Raw genomic sequence first — 20,965 nt, forward strand, 5'->3', positions numbered from 1 at the left:
TTTGAAGTGATTTTATTGGAAAACAGGCGGGTGCAGGGCAGGAAAGTTGAGTGGAGAGGGGCCATCCTAAATAGAAATGCTGTTCTCAATCAGCACGGGGTCCAGGTAGTAGTAGGGGATGGGGAGACACTTGTTGCGTTGGCGGATGTTGTGTGAGATCTGAGCCAGGCGCTGGCGGAGGGTCTCTATGCTCCTCCGCGGGGCCTCCTCCACGAAGTGGATGTCCGGGAAGTGGCCCAGGGGCCGCTGCGGGCACAGAACCAGGCGGCTGGAATGGAGCCCCACCCCTCCCCACCCCTTCCGTCCTTCCCCTTCAGCAGCCTCCCTCCCTGCCTCTTGGCCTTGACACCCTCCTCTCATTGGGCTCCCAGCTCCCCAGCCGCCTGCCTCTGCTCAGAGGTTCCCCACCTCAACCTGCACCCCAGGCCCAGGACACCTTGTCGTCGGGCTCCCGACTGAGTGTCCAAAGCACCAGTAGGGTGATGCATGTGGTCTTAATATCCGGCAATGTGTCAAGAAAGGTCTCCAGCGTGGTCAGCCCCTTGGCCTGTATTGGTGGGTTCCGCATGGATGAGGGGAAGTTGGGCATCCAGGCGGTGAACTCCAACTAGAGGTGGAGTAGAGAGGGGCTTCTGGGTCAGAGGGCACCCCGAGACCCTCGGGTGTCAATGGAGGCAGGGATTGAACTGGGGACTCTGGTTGAGACAGATTTGGGCCAGACTGGGGATTATGGCTGAGGCAGAGTTCAGACACTGGGGCTGGGATTAAGGTCAAGTCTGGGCCTGGGGCAGGGGCTGGTGAGTCCAGGTACCTGCCCTGTGTTGACAGCTGCGTGCTTTGCGGAGCAGGTGTAGATGACAATGGTGACATATCGGATCAGCTCAGGCACAGTTCGCAAGCATGTGGGGAAGCCTGGGGGAAGGGCAGGTGTGGGCAGGTAAGGCCCAGACCACATCAGTGCTGCCCAGGTCCTGGCTGGCCCACAGAGAGCATGGCCAAGCCCAGCTCACCCTGTTCTTCCAGCCCTCCAGGCTGCCCCCAACCTGCCTGTTTGGTTCTTGTTTGGCCACAACCCCACCCCCCCCCACCCCCAAGGTGGGGTTCAACTGGGCCTTGGTCAAATGTCCTCGGGGGCTTCTCTAAGCTTGCTTCTCTTTCCTGTGCCCCACCTGAGCACCTAGCTCTGGTTGCCATGGTGAACCCACGTTCCAAAAGCCCAACACATTCAAACCAGACCCTTCCTCCAGTCATCTTCCTCCCTCAACTGCTTCTCCTTCCAGGCCCCCAGCTCAAAGAATGATACACACCATCCACCTAGTTTCAAAAGCCCAAAATCCAGGAGTCACCCTTGGCTCCTCCGTCCCACCACTCAGCCCCCACCGACAAACCCAAACCAGTCAGCAGGTCCTGTCATTTCTGTCTCCCAGCTAGCTCTGGCATCCTCTTCATCCCCAGAGCCCCCTCCCAGGGAAGGTCCCTGTCATCTCCCTCCTGGACACCACAGCAGCTTCCCAAACTGTTCCCTGACCACCAGTAAAGTCTGACATCCTGCTGTGCACGCTTCATCTCCCCAGACACACCTCGACGGCTCCCTCTGAACGCGGAGGAATTCCAGACTCCTTAACCAGGCTGCAGCACCCAGCCCCTGCTCCTGGCTTCAGCCTCATCTCACAGGAGGCTGCCCCATTCCTCCTGCCCCAGAACCCCAGCTGCAGGGACTTATCAGCAGTCCCAGAACTAACTCTGCTCAGTCTGGCTTTCAGGCCTTTCCTCATGCAGCTCCCAAGTCAGGACTCTCCAACCCCACCTCTGTCATCACCTGGCTGACCTCCCATTGCACAAATCTTAGGACACAACTGAGCGACTTCAATTTCACTTTTCACTTTCATGCATTGGAGAAGGAAATGGCAACCCATTCCAGTGTTCTTGCCTGGAGAATCCCAGGGACGGGGGAGCCTGGTGGGCTGCTGTCTATGGGGTCGCACAGAGTCGGACACAACTGAAGCAACTTAGCAGCAGCAGGAGCAGCAGCTTGCTGCTACCCACCCTTCACTCTCTACCTGCCAGCCCTCCCCAAGCTAGGGTAGGTTCCCCTGCCCCATGCTGGGTTCCTACAGCCCCTCCCTGGCTTCCCTACAAACTGCACCAGTCTTATACCTGCCCGTTTACAGTGAGCGGCTATCCCTAGAGACTGATCAACTCAAGGGCAGCGCCTTCAGCGTCTCATTCCCTTTGGCCTCCGCAGTAACCAGTACAGTGTTCACCACATCACAGATGCTCACTAAATACTTGTTGAGTGGGTGCCCAAGTGGCACGTCTTCAGGATTCGCTCCCCATCCCCTCTGTCTCCTGAAGCCTGCCTGCTCCTCGCCAGCTCCCCCGCCACCAGTACACACTGGCCTGTCCTGTTGGAACTCATGCCCCATTTCTCAGCCCACAAAGGTTTTCTTTTTTTTCCTGAAGCAAGAGACTGGGATCTCTCCAGGTATCTACCAAGATGACCCACAGACCCTGAGCTGAGACAGGGACCCCAAGCTAGTCAGGCTTTCCTCCCCAACCTCTCTGAAATACCACTGCTCCAGCGGCCAGCGAAGAGCTCTGTCAAATCCTAGGGCTCTCTTTGGCCTCCTTCAGCCCAAAGTGAGACTAGCTCCAGCCCAGCCTGGGAGGGCCCACTCCACGCCACAGCCCCGGGTCCCTGCTGGGGGTCAGGCCCATACCTGAACTCTCACGCCCTAGTAGGCACTCCTTGAATATCTCCTGCACCCAGGACTGCAATTCCAGGTCACCTTCCACAGCAGCGTCACACGGGTAATAGTAGGTGATGATCTCTGTCACATACCTAACCAGGGGACAGGACCTTAGTTTGAACCCCCAGTGCCTTCCCTCACCATGGTTCTCCTACCTCCCTCAGGATGCCCCAGCATCGGCTGACCCAGAGCAGCCTGAGGCCTGTGGGTGGGCAGAGGTAGCAAGAGCAGCGGCTGGGCAAGGTCAGAAAACACTCAGAGTGCTCCCAGTAAGGATCAGATGAGGCCTACAGGCAGCTCAGAGCCCAGACAGGGTCTGGCAAGCAGAGGCAGGCTGGGGCCAAAGCAAAGAAGGGGACCATCAGGCCTCAGAGGCCCCACCCAGAGTGTGAGCATGTGTGTGATCCCCACACACATTCCAGACCTTATCCCCAAGCCCCAGGATGGCACCCCTGGTCCTTAAAAGCTCCCCAGACTGCCTCTAACATCCCAGGGTGTGTTCCCCTCAAGTGGCACCCATTGCTGCCCTGACCTCACCTCTCCAGTGCATCCCACACTGCCAGGCTGTCCTCACGGTAATAATACCCTGGCAGGTCCTGAACCCCACGTCTCACGAAGTCGTCGGGGAGGTAGAGGTTGTCGTAGTTGATCTCCGACAGAGCCCGCACCATCGCCTCGGCAAAGCCCGCCAGGCCCAGGGACATGCTCTGTTAGGGACCAGGCAGACCTTGAGCACACTGTCTAGGGATCCTCTCACTCCGGACCAGCACACCCAACTTGGCCTCTGGAGCCTGGCAGACACAGCACCCATCTTAACTGGTCCCCTTCCTCCATGCCCACTCATGATCTAAAGGCAGCTTGGAAGTTCAGCTTTAGTCAAACTGTAAAGGCCAGAAGGGAAACACATGTCTTGTGGGGTTGGAGAAAGAAGTCTTACCCTGGCAGAGAGCCCCCCTTCATTAAGGAGGACAGCCCGCCCGATGCTGTTGATCTGGATGGTGTATCGGGTGTGGGGGATGAGGAGCTGTTGGGGGGATCAAGGAAGATGATGAGAGAGGGCTAAAGTCATCCCCCACAGAATGTCAGCACCCCCTATTTCTGCAACATCAGACCCCTCGACAGCCCCCCAAGCTGCTTCCCCAAGTCTAGCTGGAATCCTTCTGACTGCTGAGCAAACCAGGCAGCTTTCTGGGGATGACTGAGGACAGCGATGTTTCATAGAGGCCCCTTGGCCCAAGCCCATACCTTGTAGAGGGGGTGGCACATGGGTAGCTGCCTCAGCATGGCCAGGCAGAAGGCCTCAGCTATGAGGTGGGTCTCCAGCAAGTGGGAGATGCCCTCGTGGCAGTAGAACTCGGCATAGCGCACCCACGTCTTGGCCAGCAGCCAGTCCCACTCAGAGTCACTGGGCAGGAAGATGGGGCAGTCGGGCCCGGGAGTCTGGCTGAGCTGGGGGTGAGGAAGGAGAAAGTGTTAGGTGAGAGCAAAGACCCACATACACAAGGCCCCCACTACACGAGGGAGGCAGAAGGGAGACCAGGGGGTAAAAACCCCAGCCCCTACACTCCAGTCCCTCTGGTCCTCTGAGCACACCAGGGCCTCCCCTCCCTTCTCACATCTGCTCCTGCTCTTCCCTCTGCCTGTGCTACCTTCCCTTCCTCTACCTGAAAGCTCCCACTCATTCTATAAGAACCAGCTCAAAGTCTGCCTCCTTTGAAAACCCATCCTTACCTCAATCCCATAGTCGCCACATTCAGCTGTGCAGGCTGTGCAGCGCACAAGGGCACCCAGCTCCCTAGGGGTTAGTGGTTCATTGAAATCTAGTCTGCACTGCTCCACTAACAAGCCAGGAGCATCAGAGCTGGGCTGACCCCCACTCCCACCCCAAGGGGTGACTAATTCAGACCTGATCCTGCTGGAAACCTCTGGGAAGAAAGCATCCCAGTTTCCCTTCCAGCCAGGCCACACTCTCGAGGCAGCGGCTAAGTTTGATTAGCACAGTTTTTCTAGCAGATAAGCCACAGCAGATACTGACTTATCAAGCAGATGGATGAATGGAGTCAAAGAGACAGGCTTATTCCTACCTGGTCACTTCTGTGCATATAGACACAGTACCCACACTCTACACACTGGGGCTTACACACAAGTGCACCCACAGGGACCCAACTTTATGCAGCATGGGCATCCAAGTGGCAGCACAAAGATGCACCCATGAAGGGCCCCTTGGAGACTCAGTCTGGTGCTTACGGCCATACACTAGGCTCACCAGTAGCCACACACAGACAGGGACATACATAAACACAGGTGTGTTCTTAGATGCACACATAGGAACATAGACTCACACAGGCACATATGCCTACACAGAGATAGTGCACACTCACACAGGCACAACCCTTCACAAATAGGTACACACACAGGGACATAAAGTTCACATACACACACAAACACAGGCTGACCAACTGACCATAAACTCACACAGATAGAAGTATACAAGTACACACACCAGCCCATGCAATCACACATCTCTTCATGTACGCACAGAGGCTCACCCGCTGGCAACACTCACACAGCACCCACCCCCAGGCCTGCACCCCAGGCACCTGGATGGCAATAGGCAGGAGGTTCCCTTCCCGGCCAAAGTGCAGCAAACAGAGTGGGGCGCAGTGGTACTGCTTCTGGCCGTTAAGTTCAATGGCGGGAATGCCCTCCAAGATGCGGTAGTCGGCCAGGTAAATGTTCCCCTTCTGGAGGGGAGCCGTGATGAGTGGACAGGTAGGCACCCAACACGTGGTACCCATGACCCACGCCTTGAGTGCAGGGTGCTCTGGCTCCCCAGGTGTGGGGTTGGCCAGGACCCGAGCGGGGGAGTTGGGTAGGGGGTGGGGGTCTGCCGAGGAGTTGGTGGGGAGAGACAGGGATGCCAGGAGAGAGGGAGGAAGGGAGGCTGTGGGGGGCTCAACTCCAGAGCAGGCTTCACCTCCAGTTCCGCTTGTAGGCACGTTCCTTCGCCCAGGAAGGGGGCCACCATGTCGTCTGTGACCGGGAACTTGTCCGGGATCCGCGTGCAGCGGCAGAGCAGGCCTGGGTTGATGCCATTGAGGTACTGGTACCCAAAGAAGCTGTCCTCTGCCCAGTGCTCAGCCACGTACTCTGGGGGGACAGCGCGGGGACGTCACGAAGCTACCCACTCCCCCTCAGGGTCAGAGAGGACGAGAGATAAGGCCCGGGGAGAGGGAGGAAGGCCATGGACCACGGAGGTTTCGGGAGGAAAACCGAGCTCCAGGCCTCGGCCTCGGGTTGAGCCGCCGGAGGGGCGCCGGGCGGTGTTTTCCAAGGAGCCGCCAGAGGGCGCGCTCGCCTGTGCGAATTCCGGCCTCAGGTTCTCTGTGTGGCTCCCACCCCACATCCCACGCGGGGGTCCTGCCTCCCGCCCGCGGCTCGAGCACCTGGGGCCGGATCTCGCCCAGCTTCCCCGTTCTCGTTCCCACCCCATACCGAAGACGACAGATTTATTGCCAGGGAAAATTTTCTTAATGTCCTTCAGTCTCTTCCAGGACCGTTTGCTGTCCACCAGGCCGCGGAGTTTGAACCCCAGTGCCCTAGGACAGGGGATTCGAGGGGGAGGCCGTCAGAGATGGGGTCCAGTGCCCCTGGGATGGCGGTAGAGCTGCCCCACCCCCACCCCCAGGGTCTCTTGAGTCCCTGAGTCGGGCGCGGGGGTGGGTCTCAGGGTAGCCCCGTGGCACAGCTCAAGGCCTTCCTATGTCTAGGTCTTGGAGTGTCACCTCTAAGGTTCCCTAACCCTCTCCTTCCGGCTCCCGCTGCCCTCCTGGCCATGCTGTGGTGGAGGCAGGCGTGGAGCGGGACAGTCTTTACAAGAGCCCTCACACCCCGCCCCTCACACACACTCACATGGGGCTCAGGCGGAAGAAGAAGGAGGCCGTCTTGGTGAAGGAGTAGCGCAGATTTAAGTCCAGGAACTTGGTGGCCTTAAAGTTTATGAGAATCGGGAACCCCGGGATATAGCCATTCCACCTGTAGGGAGGAGAGCAGGGCTGGGCATCTGGGGTCCAGGGCACAGGGAGGGGGCAGAGAGCAGGTGTCAGCCATGGGAGGGGCCCTTGGGCAGCCCCAAGTCCTTACTCCGGCCTGTTGGGGTTTCTCCGGGCAGGAGGGCGGTAGCTGGGAATGTGTACGTAGTTGGGCAGGCCAGGAACAAAGACTCTCCAGCTGTAAACAGAAGCCGAGCCAGTCAGTCGTGATGGCCACGCACCATCCCAGGGCACAACCACCACTGGCCCCCTGACCTTCCGCAGCCCCTGCCCCCCACCCCCCTCACTGGTAGAAGTCCTGCTTGGCTCTGAGCTCCTCCTTTCGGTGTTCCAGAAGGATCGGGAGTGTGTCATCTGCTGCTATCTTTCCTGTAGGGAGACCAAGGAGGAGGCTCAAGATCTGCCCCTGCCCGGGCCTGCCCCTGCCCACTTCGGGGATCAGAATTCAGCTTCTGTCCTCAAGGTCAGCACTGTGGGGAGGTGGGACAGGGCCAAGGATGGGGAAGGCTTACCCTGGGAGAGAGAGGGTGTGTCTTCTCCCAGAAACTCAGATGAAAGGATCAAAAGGATTATGGACCACCCTTCCCTGTCCTTGCTCTACCCTTCCAGGGGGCTCTGCTGCAGGGAAGTCCCTCTTCTAGAACTCCTGGAACATGAATTTTTTTTTTTGCTAAGTCACTTCAGTCGTGTCCGACTCTGTGTGACCCCGTAGACCGCAGCCCACCAGGCTTCCCCATCCCTGGGATTCTCCAGGCAAGAACACTGGAGTGGATTGTCATTTCCTTCTCCAGTGCATGAAAGTGGAAAGTGAAAGGGAAGTCACTCAGTCATGTCTGACCCTCAGCGACCCCATGGACTGCAGCCTTCCAGGCTCCTCCATCCATGGGATTTTCCAGGCAAGAGTACTGGAGTGGGGTGCCATTGCCTTCTCCTCTGGAACATGAATACCTAACAGTTATTTAGAACTTACTGGGTACCAGGCACTTTCTAAATACTGTGTTAATTGCTCAGTCAATCACTCTGCAACTTCATGGACTGGGGCCTGCTGGGCTCCTCTCTCCATGGGATTTCCCAGGCAAGTATACTGGAGTGGATTGCCATTTCCTTCTCTGGGGCATCTTCTTGACCCAGGGATCGAACCCAAGTCTCCTGGGTCTCCTGCATTGCCTGCGGATTCCTTACCGTCTGAACCACCTAGGAAGCCCTTCTAAATACTTATGTCAATAATTTAATTTGCACAAGAACAGTTTGAATTATGAGGCAGATGACTATTATAGACCCACAGTCTGATCTCCACAATTTCAAAAGGTCCAGAAATCAAGTTTTTGTTTTTTATTATTATTTTTTTCCACAAATAGGCACACACTTCTTGGCCAACCAAACCTGATCTAAATTTACCTGAGGCTGCGTAGGGTCTTGATTTATATCACTCTGAAACTACTCAGTTTTGGCTTGCAGAAACATTTGACATATTTGCAGTTACCCTGGTGGATGTATCATGTAACATACGGTATGTGTGAGTGTATAAAGAATATATGCATATATGAAGATACATTTGCATAAATACATACAGGGAGTCCCCTTAACTGTAGTTTCGCTTTCCCTAGATTCAGTTCCCTGCAGTCAACCTCAGTCCAAACATGTTAAAAGGAAAATTTCAGAAATAACATTGGCTTCTCGCATCAACCCCATGAAGTAGGTTCTGCTGTCAGCCCAGTTTGACAAATGAGGACACTGAGGCTTAGAAGAACTTGGAAATGAGTCCAGATGCCCAGCAAGCGGTGAAGCTGACACTCACATCCTGGCTGGTAGTCCCAGGCTGGCAGGTGCCTATCGCTGCCTCCCTATCATTTTCCTTCACAGGCCACCTTCCTTCTCCTTCTATCTGCCTCAGCTCACATTGCACTCAGGGTGAACAATGCCATCTGGAGTCGTGTGACCCACAGACTCAGTTCAGTTTCATCCCTGGGGTGGGAGCCTTCATCCTTGAAGGTCCCAGCCGGTCATTCAAGTCTCCCTGCCCTGGTATTTCATGGCAGCTGCCCCACCCAACCCCATTCGTGCCTGCCTCCCAGCACTACCCTGCCTGTCCCGTTTCCATGCCACTCAGACCTATCACTGTGGGAAGATGCTCTGCGTCCTCTGTGAGGCCCTCTCCTATCGCCCCCACCTGGCCAGGCCTGCTTCCCTCTGCCCCTGACTCTCCTTTCCCCAGCTGGCCCTGACCCCCTGCTCCCAGGGCAAGGACTTGACCATGGGGAAATGAGAGAAGGGAGAGGGGTGGTCAGACTCTGAGAGGAGGAGCTCCCCACCCTGGGGCTCCCTCAGCCCTGCCTCCCCTCTCATCTACCTCGGAGGAGGCCAGAGGAGCATGGCTGGTTGAGAGAGGGGAACAAAAGAGGACAAGGTTGCAGTCTCCTTGGAGCAGCCACACAAAGGTGGATATAAGGGTGGATGCAAGGGACTTGGGCCCTCAGGTCCTGTCCCTTTTCCATGGCAGCAATCAAGTGGCTGGGAAAACAGCTGGGGCAGCCTTGACTGGCTACCTCAAAGAACTCTGACAGTCGATATGAGTAACTGGGCCTTGGATTGGACTGTGAAGGAGCCTCACTGAATAGGGGGTGGAGTGGGCAGTGAGTCCCTTGAGAGAAATAAGGTGTCCTTTTGGGGTGATTGGAAGCCCATTGGAGCCACAGAACATCCCATCAGTCTAAGAAATGCTCAATTAGAAATCCAGGGCATCGTGAGAAGGTACAAGACCTTCTGTTGTAGGGCCTTAGAGGGTTATTGAACCATCAGGGCTTCTTCAGAAAATAACAAGGCAACAGGTGGAATCATGGGAAATCCTATCAGAGTAACAAGGCATCCTGTTACAGTAACAGCACCCTGAGGGGGTAACAGGGAGTCTTCAGAGCGGCAGCACCTGCTGCTTGGCGAACACAGGGCATCCAATCAGAGTCCTAAGGTCTGAGAGTAGCCAGGCTTCCTGTGGGCATTGAGAGGAGGACTGTAGAGGTAATGGAGAGCCTGCTCTGAGAATGCTGTCTGCAGTCAGACCCTGGGGTCCAGAGAGTAGCGCCCCCTGCCTCGTTCCTCCAGGCCGCAGCCTTGAGCCGGGCCCAGCAGAGCAGCATGGACCATGGCTGGTGTGGGAGAGTGACAGGTGTGCCTGGTGCCCCTGTCAGGCTGGCACTTGGCTGGCTGGCTGGGAGCCTGGGGTGGCCACGCTGGGATCGCCAGGCCAGAGCGAGGGGCTTCATCGTATGGGATGGAGACAGAGAGGGCTTACCTGTAGCCTCCCGGAGTGCCAGGGTCCCATAGCCGTCTATCCACTGGTAGGCGGGGAAGTGGTAGATGCGGCCATTGGGCGCACAGACCTGCACGTAGTTGCAGTACCAGGGGTTCTTGGGGAAGAAGGAGTAGCGCTCCTTGTACAGGCGGACGATGATGAGGTCCCCCAGGTCCTGCTGACACTGGACAGTGTAGTCGTCCACCTGGGCGGGCACAGGGCCAGCTGAGCGGGCCAGCCTCCCACCTGCCTGCCTCCTCACCCAAGCCCCACTCATGCTGGGCGATGCTCACCTCCCTAGACCAGGATGAGCTGATTGTTGGGGTCTCTGTCCCTCCCACCTGCCTGACCCCACCTGGGGAGGACTCCAGGCCCTCCCTCTCTCCATCCTCGGCTCCTGAAATCCCCTCCTCCCACTTCCTCCTCCCCAGCCACCTGAGGCTTCAGGAGCCATGCAGACCCCCAGGGACTGGTGTACAAGGGGTCTATATAGAGCCCCCCAAGCCTCCTACATCCTTAAGAGTGGGCAGAGATGGTCCAACCAGCCCCCCGTTTCCTCCCACTTATCAGTGAAGATGTGGAGATTCAGAAATGTCTACAAAGACAGAGTGAGCTATTAATGTCACATAACAGCAGGTGGCTGGACCTGACTCAAAATTAGGCTGAGGGCTCAGCAGATGGGGCCTTTCATCACAGAGCAGGACAGTCCCTGCTGGACAGGCTGATCTGATGCCTTGTATGACACGGAATCCAGTGGAAATTTAAGCCAGTGATGCTGAAGCTTAACAACTTATTGACCAAAGACACATCAATAAGTCTTTTGTTACCTGAACATTATTTACCAGGATGGTTCAGTACTCACTTACATAACAAATCACTGGCCATGGATCTTATTTTGCAAAAAATCCCCTGGTCGATAATGTGTTAATTTAGGAAGGGTGAGTAAGAATGGGAGAAGGAAGCATGAGGAAGAGTCTGAGAGAGGAAACAGGAAAGGGATGAGGGAAGAGGGGGTGGAAAGAGACTGGAAAGCAGGAGAGATGAAACAAGCGGGAGAGGGTTGAGAGGTGAGGGGTGTGAGTGGGTGATGACAGCGAGGGATGAAGAAGAGAGAAAAAGAGGTGAGAAAAGAGCAGGGGGAGGAAGGAGCGATGATGGCAAAGGAATGAGAGGTGACGGGTGGTGGGGAGGGGGTGGAAGAGGCTGGGAGTCAGGTCTTGGGTGAGGGGCCTTTGAGCCACCTTGGAGCCCCGCCGCTTTCAGAGCCCTGTACCCCTCCATCCCTCCCCTTTCTCCCCAGGCACACACACACACACACTCACTCACTCACCGCACCAGTTGCAAAATCTCTCCCAAAGTGATTCAGCAGCTGCTTATGGCTCTCTCCCTGAGTCCCCACGATGATCAGAGAGATGGAGTCCATGGTTCCCGATAAGAAGTCGGTGCCTGTGGCCACCCTGACTTTGTAGGTGGCCATGGTTGCTCTTTAGGAGGCAGGAAGGGGTCTCAATCACAGACACGGTGAGAGGGGCCACAGGGGGGCCCAAGCCCGGCAGGAAAAGTCAGACACAGACAGGAGTGGAAAGGTCAGCCTTCCGAGGTGGAGAGGTAAAGCAGGGACCCAGAGGCTGGCGAAGCTGCTGCCCCGGACAGGGGGTGGGGGTGGCACCAGGTCGGGTGCAGGACAGGAGCCTGGCAGGCTGGGGTGGGGCTGTGCTCCAGGGCCAGTGAGCAGGCGTCTGGGCTGCAGGCCCTCTGGGAGCTGGCAGGGAGGAACAATAGGCAGGGTGCTGGGCCTGCCCCTGAGAGGGCGGGTAGAAGAGGCCTTGGATGGAGGAAACTTCAGGGTGGGGGAGCCAGTCCAGCCTGAGCCAAGGCCCCAGGAAAGTTAGGGGGAGGGCCCCCAGATCTTTATCAGTCAACAGTTCCTTCCTTCTGCCCACCCCTATTGGCTACAACACTGGGCACCCTGCTGAGCAGGGTCATGGATAGCGGATCACTAGCACTGGTTCTGGGGGCTCCGGCGGGTGGAGGTCAAGGGAGGTGGACGCAGCACAAACCCACTGTTCACTTGGCCTGTTGCTTTGCCATTCCACTCTGGGAAATGGGGCACTTAGTGCCCAAAGTAGGAAGGCTGGCCTATCCTGTCCCAGGGCCCAGAGCCCACAATACAAAGGGTGATGGGCATTGAAACTAGAGCTTGGGGACCCTAAGGGACACAAAATCTCCAGGAAGGGGTCAGGGATCGGAGAGGGGTTATCTATGGTTTTCTATGGGGCCACAATCAGCCAAAGAGGGATTGGGATTGAATACAAATGTAGAAGACTGTTGGAGTGAAATTTGGGGCATAAGAATTAAGCTAGAGACTTCCCTTGTTGTCTGTTGGTTAAGAATTCACCCGCCAATGCAAGAGACATGGGTTCTGCCCTGGTCCAGGAAGCTCCTACATGCCACAGAGCAGCCAATCCTTACACCACAATCAGACCCACAAGTTGCTCCTACTGAAGCCTGAGTCTAGAGCACATGATCCACAACAAGAGAAGCCATCCTGATGAGAGCTAGAGAGTAGCCCTCACTCTCTGCAGCTAGAGAAAGCCTGCTTGATGCAACAAAACCCACAGCAAACAAAAATAAATAATTAATTGAAAAACAACTATTGCATCATGAGGAAAAAAATAAAAAGTTAAAAGAAAATAGCAATTCTTATAAAAGTCAGGCCAGTGAGTAGCTCTGGGATAAGAGTACAGACTTAACATCAACCCCTCACAGTGCCTCCTACTCCAGATCAAGCAGATCAAGCCTGGTGGTGGCAATTTCTCACCTTTGGGACAATGACATCATCCTTTCACGTGGCCCCCAGGGCCCCCTTCATGGGTCTCATCCCCCACCACATTCCCCTTTTCTCTCTTCTGTCTGGGACTAGGTGGCCCTCATTCATTCACCAGCAGACACTATGGAGCCCCCTCCTATGTTCCCTACAATTTATTTATATATTTACTTTTGGCTGCTCTGGGTCTTTGTTGCTGCGCACAGGCTTTCTCTAGTTCAGTGAGCGGCTGCTACTCCTTGTTTCAGTGCACAGGCTTCTCATTTCAGTGACTTCTCTTGTTGCAGAGCATGGGCTCTAGGGCTCCGGGCTTCAGTAATTGCAGCACACAGGCTCAGTAGCTGTGGTACTCAGGCTTACTTGCCCCCTGGCATGTGGGGATCTCCTCGGACCAGGGGTCTTTTGAAACTATATCCCCTGATTCTCAACCACTGAACCACCAGGAAAGTCCCTTCCAATATATTTTTAGGGCTTCATAAAACAAATCCCTGCTTGCCTTCATGGAATTTACATTCTAGTCAAGGAAACAGACAGTTTTACCTAATAGCCAGGTAAATCAAGTACTATGTTAAAGAGTGATAAGAGCTGAAGAGAAACTATAAAGTAGGGAAATATAATAAAGTGTAAAAGACTACACTTTAGATATAGAGTAGCCAGATGTCAGGGGGTTCCCTGGTGGCTCAGTGGTAAAGAATCCACCTGCCAATGCAGGAGATGTAGGTTCAATCCCTGGGTTGGGAAGATCCCCTGGAAAAGGAAAAGGCAACCCACTCCAGCACAGTCAGTTCAATTGCTCAGTCGTGTCTGACTCTTTGCAACCCCATGGACTGCACGCCAGGTCTCCTTGTCCATCACCAACTCCTGGAGTTTACTCACACTCATGTCCATTGAGTTGGTGATGCCATCCAACCATCTCATCCTCTGTCATCCCCTCTCCTCCTGCCTTCAATCTTTCCCAGCATCAGGGTCTTTTCCAGTGAGTCAGCTCTTCCCATCAGGTGGCCAAAATATTGGAGTTTCAGCTTCAACATCAGTCCTTCCAATGAATATTCAGGACTGATTTCCTTTAGGATGAACTGGTTGGATCTCCTTGCAGTCCAAGGGACTCTCAAGAGTCTTCTCCAACACCACAGTTCAAAAGCATCAATTCTTCGGTGCTCAGCCTTCTTCACAGTCCAACTCTCACATCCATACATGACCACAGGAAAAACCATAGCCTTGACTAGACGGACCTTTGTTGGCAAAGTAATGTCTCTGCTTTTGAATATGCTATCTAGGTTGGTCATAACTTTCCTTCCAAGGAGTAAGCGTCTTTTAATTTCATGGCTGCAGTCACCATCTGCTGTGATTTTGGAGCCCAGAAAAATAAAGTCAGCCACTGTTTCCACTGGTTCCCCATCTATTTGCCATAAAGTGACAGGACCAGATGCCATGATCTTCGTTTTCTGAATATTGAGCTTTAAGCCAACTTTTTCACTCTCCTTTTTCACTTTCATCAAAAGGCTCTTTAGTTCTTCTTCACTTTCTGCCATAAGGGTGGTGTCATCTGCATATCTGAGGTTATTGATATTTCTCCCAGCAATCTTGATTCCAGCTTGCGCTTCATCTAGCCCAGCGTTTCTCATGATGTACTCTGCATATAAGTTAAATAAGCAGGGTGACAATACACAGCCTTGACGTACTCCTTTCCCTATTTGGAACCAGTCTATTTTTCCATGTCCATTTCTAACTGTTGCTTCCTGACCTGCACACAGGTTTCTCAAGAGGCAGGTCAGGTGGTCTGGTATTCCCATCTCCAGCACATGGGGTCTCAAAAGAGTCGGACACGATTAAACAACAACAGCCAAGCAACAGCTCTTTGAGAAGGGGGCTTTTGAGTAAAGATATAACGTGAAAGCAGCTCTTTCCAACCACAGGGACTTTGCACACACTGCTCCCTCTTAGACCTGTTTAATGTTTCCTCTTCCTTTAGACTGTAGCTTGATAACTGCTTCATCAAGAAAGGCCAGGTTTAGGGAGGTTCAAGAGAGAGGGGACATGTATATACCTGTGGCTGATTTATGCTGATGTACGGCAGAAACCAACACAACACTGTAAAGCAATTATCTTCCAATTAAAAATAAATAAATTAAAAAGAAAGACCAAATTTAACTCTTAATGTCTCCTAGAGCACTGTAGTTAACATCTTAGATGAATATCTGTCTTTCCCACTAGAGTAGAATGTCTGTAATTTGGTTTTCTCCCAACCTCCACGCACAATAGCTGGTACCTGGGAGACTCTCAAACTATGGGTTAGCGATAAGGACAAGGTCAGGGGTGGGAACTGAACCAAGAATGGGATTGGAATTAGGGTGAAGATTCAGAAAGGATGAGGTGAGGGGTAGAAAGTGATGTGAGGCAGGGGGATGGGTTAGGGGGATGGAGGCAGGACAAGGAAGAGGCTGGGGTGAAGGTTATGTGCTCTGTGACTGGCAGGGCTGTCTCATTGCCTGGGCACAGTGCTCTCTCGGGCTGTCAGGCCTGCCCTCCTGGGCTCTACTCAGCCACCATGACTCTTGGATGATGCTAGGAACCTGATGATTCAAATATGCATCTTAAGATGCAAACTCAAAGCAAATTTTCCCAGTCACCTGCCTTCTAGCTACTCCTCTTCCCTTGAGACTGTGCCCTCAGGGGGCTGCTATGTCTCCTTGAGGGGCAGGGCCAAGGATGAGGAACTGAGGCTCAGGGGCTTGGGATGCCAAGTCCTAAAGGAGCAGGGTTAAGCGGCCCAGTCTTAACTTTCTAATCCAGTGGTACAGTAATATTCTGTGGGGCGTGGAAGAAGGCAGGGGCACCCAGGCAGCCAGGAGGGTAGCCTGGGAGGGGACATGGGGGGAACGGGGAGGGAACTGATGGTATAGAAGAGTTTGGGTGTCACACAAACCCGGGGGATCTACCACCATTCTCCAAATCACAATCCACTACCAATAGGTTTCCCCCAGCCAATTCCTCGGTCCCCAAAAAAGCAGGAGTGGTGGCTCTGGGTTTGATCAGGGCTCAAGTTTGGAGTGGGGATTCAGTTCTTAAGGGAAACAGAGATGAAGATGGGGATGGTGGGGATATAGACATGGCCGGAGACATGGAAGGGATTAGGCGTAAGGAGATAGATGGGGCACTCCCTAGTTACAACCAAAATGAGGATGCGTGACTCTGGGTAGGTGCTCATTGGGCTGAAGAACTGGTTCTCCTTGACCAGGGCTGGACCCAGGGAGCAGAAGAGGCCCCTGGGAAGGATGCAAGCTCACTGAGTTGTCTCACAATAAGCCACCCACACAGGAAGCCGAGCCCTCACTGCTGGGGCACCCCCCACTGCCTTACCCCACCCTGAGCCCTGTAAGGCAGAGGAGCAACCCTGGGAGCCCCACCTTCCCAAGACAGAGGGAAAAAAAATCAAGTCGGGTCACATCCCTACTTTAAGCCAGAACTTAAAACCGTTTTGCCCTTGAATCAAATCCAAAGACTTAACTGCAGACTGTAGGATCGTGCATGACCCAGCTTCTGTCCCCTCCCCAGGGTCACCTATTCCAGCCACTCTGGCCTTGAATGCACACCCTTCAGGACACTTGCACTTCCCTGACCACCACACCTGGTGCCCCTTGACCCAGGCATGCTAAGCCACCACCTGGTTTCATCTCCTGACTGCTTTCGCAACCATCTAAAAGGATTTATTTGTTTATGTGCTGTTTGTCTGCCCCCATAAGCCAGTTGAAGTAGGGGTCATGCCAAGGGAATTCACAGCCACATCCCCACAGAGTGTCTAGGGAGACAGGAGCTATGAGGCAAGCAAATCCTAGAACACTCATACTGGAAGGGACTTTCCTGGTTTTCCCGTCCCTGCCATTTATCTGACACATCTGGGCCACTGAGGCTGAGGAACTCTCTCAAGCCCAGCGAGGAAAAGGGAAAGAGGGCTGGACGCTTCCCCTTATAACATACCAGCTGCCCCTCAGACTGATGGAAAAGCACAAAGGGGTCCAGAGTGCCAGCCAGGGGCCGCCGCCTGTCTGACAAAGCAGGAGCTTTACATGGGCCCCCTCCCTACATCCTGTCCCCAGAGGTGTCCAGAGCCCACACAAAATCCTACGTGTAGTCAGGTGTGTCTCCGCAATAAATCTCACTCCAAGCTGGCTTTCTGGGGAACCAGATTCCAATGACCCTCCCTGGTCCCACCCTCTCCAGCTCAGGGCATTTTTCAGATGAGGCATGTCTTCTAATGCTAATTTTGGTGCAGGCCAAATAGCATCCTTCTCGTGGAAAGACAAGCTGCCTGTGACTTCCCTGGTGGTTCAGGGCCTAAGACTCTGTGTTCCTGATGGGGGGCTTGGATTCGATCCCTGGTTAGGGAACTAGATCCCACAAGCTGCCATGAAGATCTACGATTCCACATGCTGCAACTAAGACCTGGCACAGCCACATTAAAAAAAAATTATCTGATTGTGCCCTGATATCATTCCAGTGTATCTTGGTCCTGCTGTTCTAAGTCAAAGCCCAGTTTTAAGAGGTGGGCACACCCAGCCTTTGCCACAGTCCTTCTGGCCACAAGGTGGCGACGTTGGGTGTTTCTCATTCTTTGATTTTATTCAAACGTGAACAAAATCTGGTGAAACATCCCCGGACACCTCTTCATACACAAGGCCACGGGGATCCTCTTCTTCCAGCATCACAGGTGCAGGAAGTAAAAATTCAGTCTTTGGCAGAGCCAAATGCTACCCCATACACACTCCCCAAAGACACTGTGACTCTGGCCAGAGAGAGACTGTGACCAGGATTTGGTCAGGTACAGAATTTGACTCAGGAGGCAGAAGAGGTGAGAGGGGCTAGACGTGAAATCTAGGGAAGTAGGACTATGCGAAAGTTGGATGGCTGTGAAGAAAGATCTGGATGAATGACTTAAGGGCTGCACAAATTTCTATTTTTAAGGGCTACATGGCTGGAAGGGATAATATTAGCCTCCGCATATTACTATCAGTTTCAGTCAGGGTGGGCTAGACTATGCTGCAACAACAGTCCCCAAATCTCAATGGCCTAACTCAGCAAAAGTTTATTTCTCACTCAGCTCCATCCCCAGCTCAGGTCAGCAGGGGGCTCTGCTCTAGTTCCTCAAAGACAGAAGCTGATGGAAGCACCCTCACATTACGGGCTTCTATAACAGAGACCATCCCCACGAAAAAGAAATGCAAAAAAGCAAAATGGCTGTCTAAGGAGGCCTTACAAATAGCTGTGAAAAGAAGGGAAGCAAAAAGCAAAGGAGAAAAGGAAAGATATACCCATTTGAATGCAGAGTTCCAAAGAATAGCAAGCACAGATAAGAAAGGCTTCCTCAGCAATCAATGCAAAGAAATAGAGGAAAACAATAGAATGGGAAAGACTAGAGATCTCTTCAAGAAAATTAGTGCTACCAAGGGAACATTTCATGCAAAGATGGGCTCAATAAAGGACAGAAATGATAGGGACCTAACAGAAGCAGAAGATATTAAGAAGAGGTGGCAAGAATATACAGAAGAACTATACAAAAAAGATCTTCATGACCCAAATAATCACAATGGTGTGATCACTCACCTAGAGCCAGACATCCTGGAATATGAAGTCAAGTGGGCCTTAGGAAGCATCACTATGAACAAAGCTAGTGGAGGTGATGGAATTCCAGTTGAGCTATTTCAAATCCTGAAAGATGATGCTGTGAAAGTGCTGCACTCGATATGCCAGCAAATTTGGAAAACTCAGCAGTGGCCACAGGACTGGAAAAGGTCAGTTTTCATTCCAATCCCAAAGAAAGGCAATGCCAAAGAATGCTCAAACTACTGCACAATTGCACTCATCTCACACGCTAGTAAAGTGATGCTTAAAATTCTCCAAGCCAGGCTTCAGCAATACGTGAACTGTGAACTTCCAGATGTTCAAGCCGGTTTTAGAAAAGGCAGAGGAACCAGAGATCAAATTGCCAACATCCGCTGGATCATGGAAAAAGCAAGAGAGTTCCATAAAAACATCTATTTCTGCTTTTTTGACTATGCCAAAGCCTTTGACTGTGTGGATCACAATAAACTGTGGAAAATTCTTCAAGATATGGGAATACCAGACCGCTTGACCTGCCTTTGAGAAACCTATATGCAGGTCAGGAAGCGACAGTTAGAACTGGACATGGAACAACAGACTGGTGCCAAATAGGGAAAGGAGTACGTCAAGGCTGTGTATTGTCACCCTGCTTATTTAACTCATATGCAGAGTACATCATGAGAAAAGCTGGGCTGGATGAAGTGCAAGCTGGAATCAAGATTGCTGGGAGAAATATCAATAACCTCAGATATGCAGATGACACCACCCTTATGGCAGAAAGTGAAGAAGAACTAAAGAGCCTTTTGATGAAAGTGAAAAAGGAGAGTGAAAAAGTTGGCTTAAAGCTCAACATTCAGAAAACGAAGATCATGGCATCCGGTCCTGTCACTTTATGGCAAATAGATGGGGAACCAGTGGAAACAGTGGCTGACTTTATTTTGGGGGGCTCCAAAATCACAGCAGATGGTGAATGCAGCCATGAAATTAAAAAACGCTTGCTCCTTGGAAGGAAAGTTATGACCAACCTAGACAGCATATTCAAAAGCAGAGACATTACTTTGTCAACAAAGATCCATCTAGTCAAGGCTACAGTTTTTCCAATAGTCATGTATGGATGTGAGAGTTGGACTATAAAGAAAGCTGAACACCGAAGAATTGATGCTTTTGAACTGTGGTGTTGGAGAAGACTCTTGAGAGTCCCTTGGACTGCAAGGATATCCAACCAGTCCATCCTAAAGGAGATCAGTCCTGGGTGTTCATTGGAAGGACTGATGTTGAAGCTGAAACTCCAATACTTTGGCCACTTGGTGGGAAGAGCAGACTCATTGGAAAAGACCCTGATGCTGGGAAAGATTGAGGGCAGGAGGAGAAGGGGATGACAGAGGATGAGATGGATGGATGGCGTCACCAACTCAATGGACATGGGTTTGGGTGGACTCCGGGAGTTGGTGATGGACAGGGAGGCCTGGCATGCTGCGGTTCATGGGGTCGCAAAAAGTCAGACACGACTGAGCGACTGAACTGAACTGAACTGAGAACAGAGGCAGAGAGGTCTCCAGGGCTTATGCCAACAATTAAATACTCCTGCCTGGAGATGACCCACATCACTTCTGCTCATCGCTTGTTGGTCAGAACTCAGCCATGACCCCACCCATGCACAAGAGCACCAGAGCTTGAGTCTTCCATGAGTTCAGAAGAGGAAACAGATCTCAGTGGCAATGCTGACAACCTGACACCCGGAAACTGGATTCTCAGGCTTTGCAAAATACCTTTTTTTTTTTTTGTAAGAATGCAAGATTTATTCATATTAGAAAACCAGTATAACTCACTACATTAACTAAAGGAGAAAAAAATTATAGGCTATTTATGTATTTTATGAACTGTTTATTTTATATTGCAGTAACAGCCAGTTAACAATGTTGTGATAGTTTCAGGTACACAGCAAAATCTCTCAGCCATACCTAATACCTATGTTTTTTGTATCGACCCCTTGAGTCTAGCGGAGAAGGCAATGGCACCCCACTCAGTACTCTTGCCTGGAAAATCCCATGGACAGAGGAGCCTGGTAGGCTGCAGTCCCTGGGGTCGCTAAGCCCACTCCAGTGTTCTTGCCTGGAGAAACCCAGGGATGGGGGAGCCTGGTGGGCTTCCATCTATGGGGTCACACAGAGTCAGACACGACCGAAGCAACTTAGCAGCAGCAGCAGCTTGAGTCTGGATACTCTTTCACCTCCTGAAGGATGACACACTGTCTGGGAGGTGAAAGAATGTAGGGCCTGGCTAGGTAATTGGTTGAGCTGGGAGGCTTCCTGTCTCCAGAGCAGCTATTCTAGGGACTCATTGTGGCTCCTTCTTTCTCTCATCTCTGAATACCCCACCTATCTACATACACACAGGTACAAAAAGAAAAATGAAATGGGAGCCAAATATACTGATTTTGGGGCTTCCC

General features: G+C 52.7%; 1 protein-coding gene across 2 annotated transcripts; it reads right to left on the reverse strand.

The window, feature by feature from the left end:
- Nucleotides 1-12,008, reverse strand: ALOX12B (arachidonate 12-lipoxygenase, 12R type). Of its 2 annotated transcripts, XM_019980645.2 has the most exons (15): nt 11,422-12,007; nt 10,092-10,296; nt 7,090-7,171; nt 6,894-6,980; nt 6,663-6,785; nt 6,246-6,349; nt 5,728-5,900; nt 5,351-5,494; nt 3,996-4,199; nt 3,688-3,774; nt 3,288-3,457; nt 2,721-2,842; nt 812-912; nt 437-607; nt 1-246 (listed from the first exon to the last, which is right to left on the reverse strand). In XM_019980645.2, exons 1-15 carry the CDS (start codon nt 11,566-11,568, stop codon nt 67-69), a joined length of 2,100 nt encoding a protein of 699 aa, XP_019836204.1. In that variant the 5' UTR covers nt 11,569-12,007; the 3' UTR covers nt 1-66. The 2 variants fall into 2 exon arrangements, with proteins under 2 accessions (XP_019836204.1, XP_070629155.1); XM_070773054.1 differs by lacking the exon at nt 5,351-5,494 and having other exon boundaries at nt 11,422-12,008.
- Between the last annotated feature and the right edge of the window lie 8,957 nt (nt 12,009-20,965).

This window comes from Bos indicus, chromosome 19 (assembly GCF_029378745.1).
Source record: "Bos indicus isolate NIAB-ARS_2022 breed Sahiwal x Tharparkar chromosome 19, NIAB-ARS_B.indTharparkar_mat_pri_1.0, whole genome shotgun sequence".
In the NCBI taxonomy this organism is placed as follows: Eukaryota; Metazoa; Chordata; class Mammalia; order Artiodactyla; family Bovidae; genus Bos; species Bos indicus.

Coding starts and splice junctions, on each gene's coding strand:
- ALOX12B (XM_019980645.2), bottom strand. CDS start 11,568: ATGGCCACCTACAAAGTCAGGGTGGCCACAGGCACCGACTTCTTATCG. Junction 913..2,720: donor ACTAGGGCGTGAGAGTTCAG/GTATGGGCCTGA, acceptor CCCTTCCCCCAG/GCTTCCCCACATGCTTGCGA. Junction 608..811: donor CAGCTGTCAACACAGGGCAG/GTACCTGGACTC, acceptor CTCCACCTCTAG/TTGGAGTTCACCGCCTGGAT.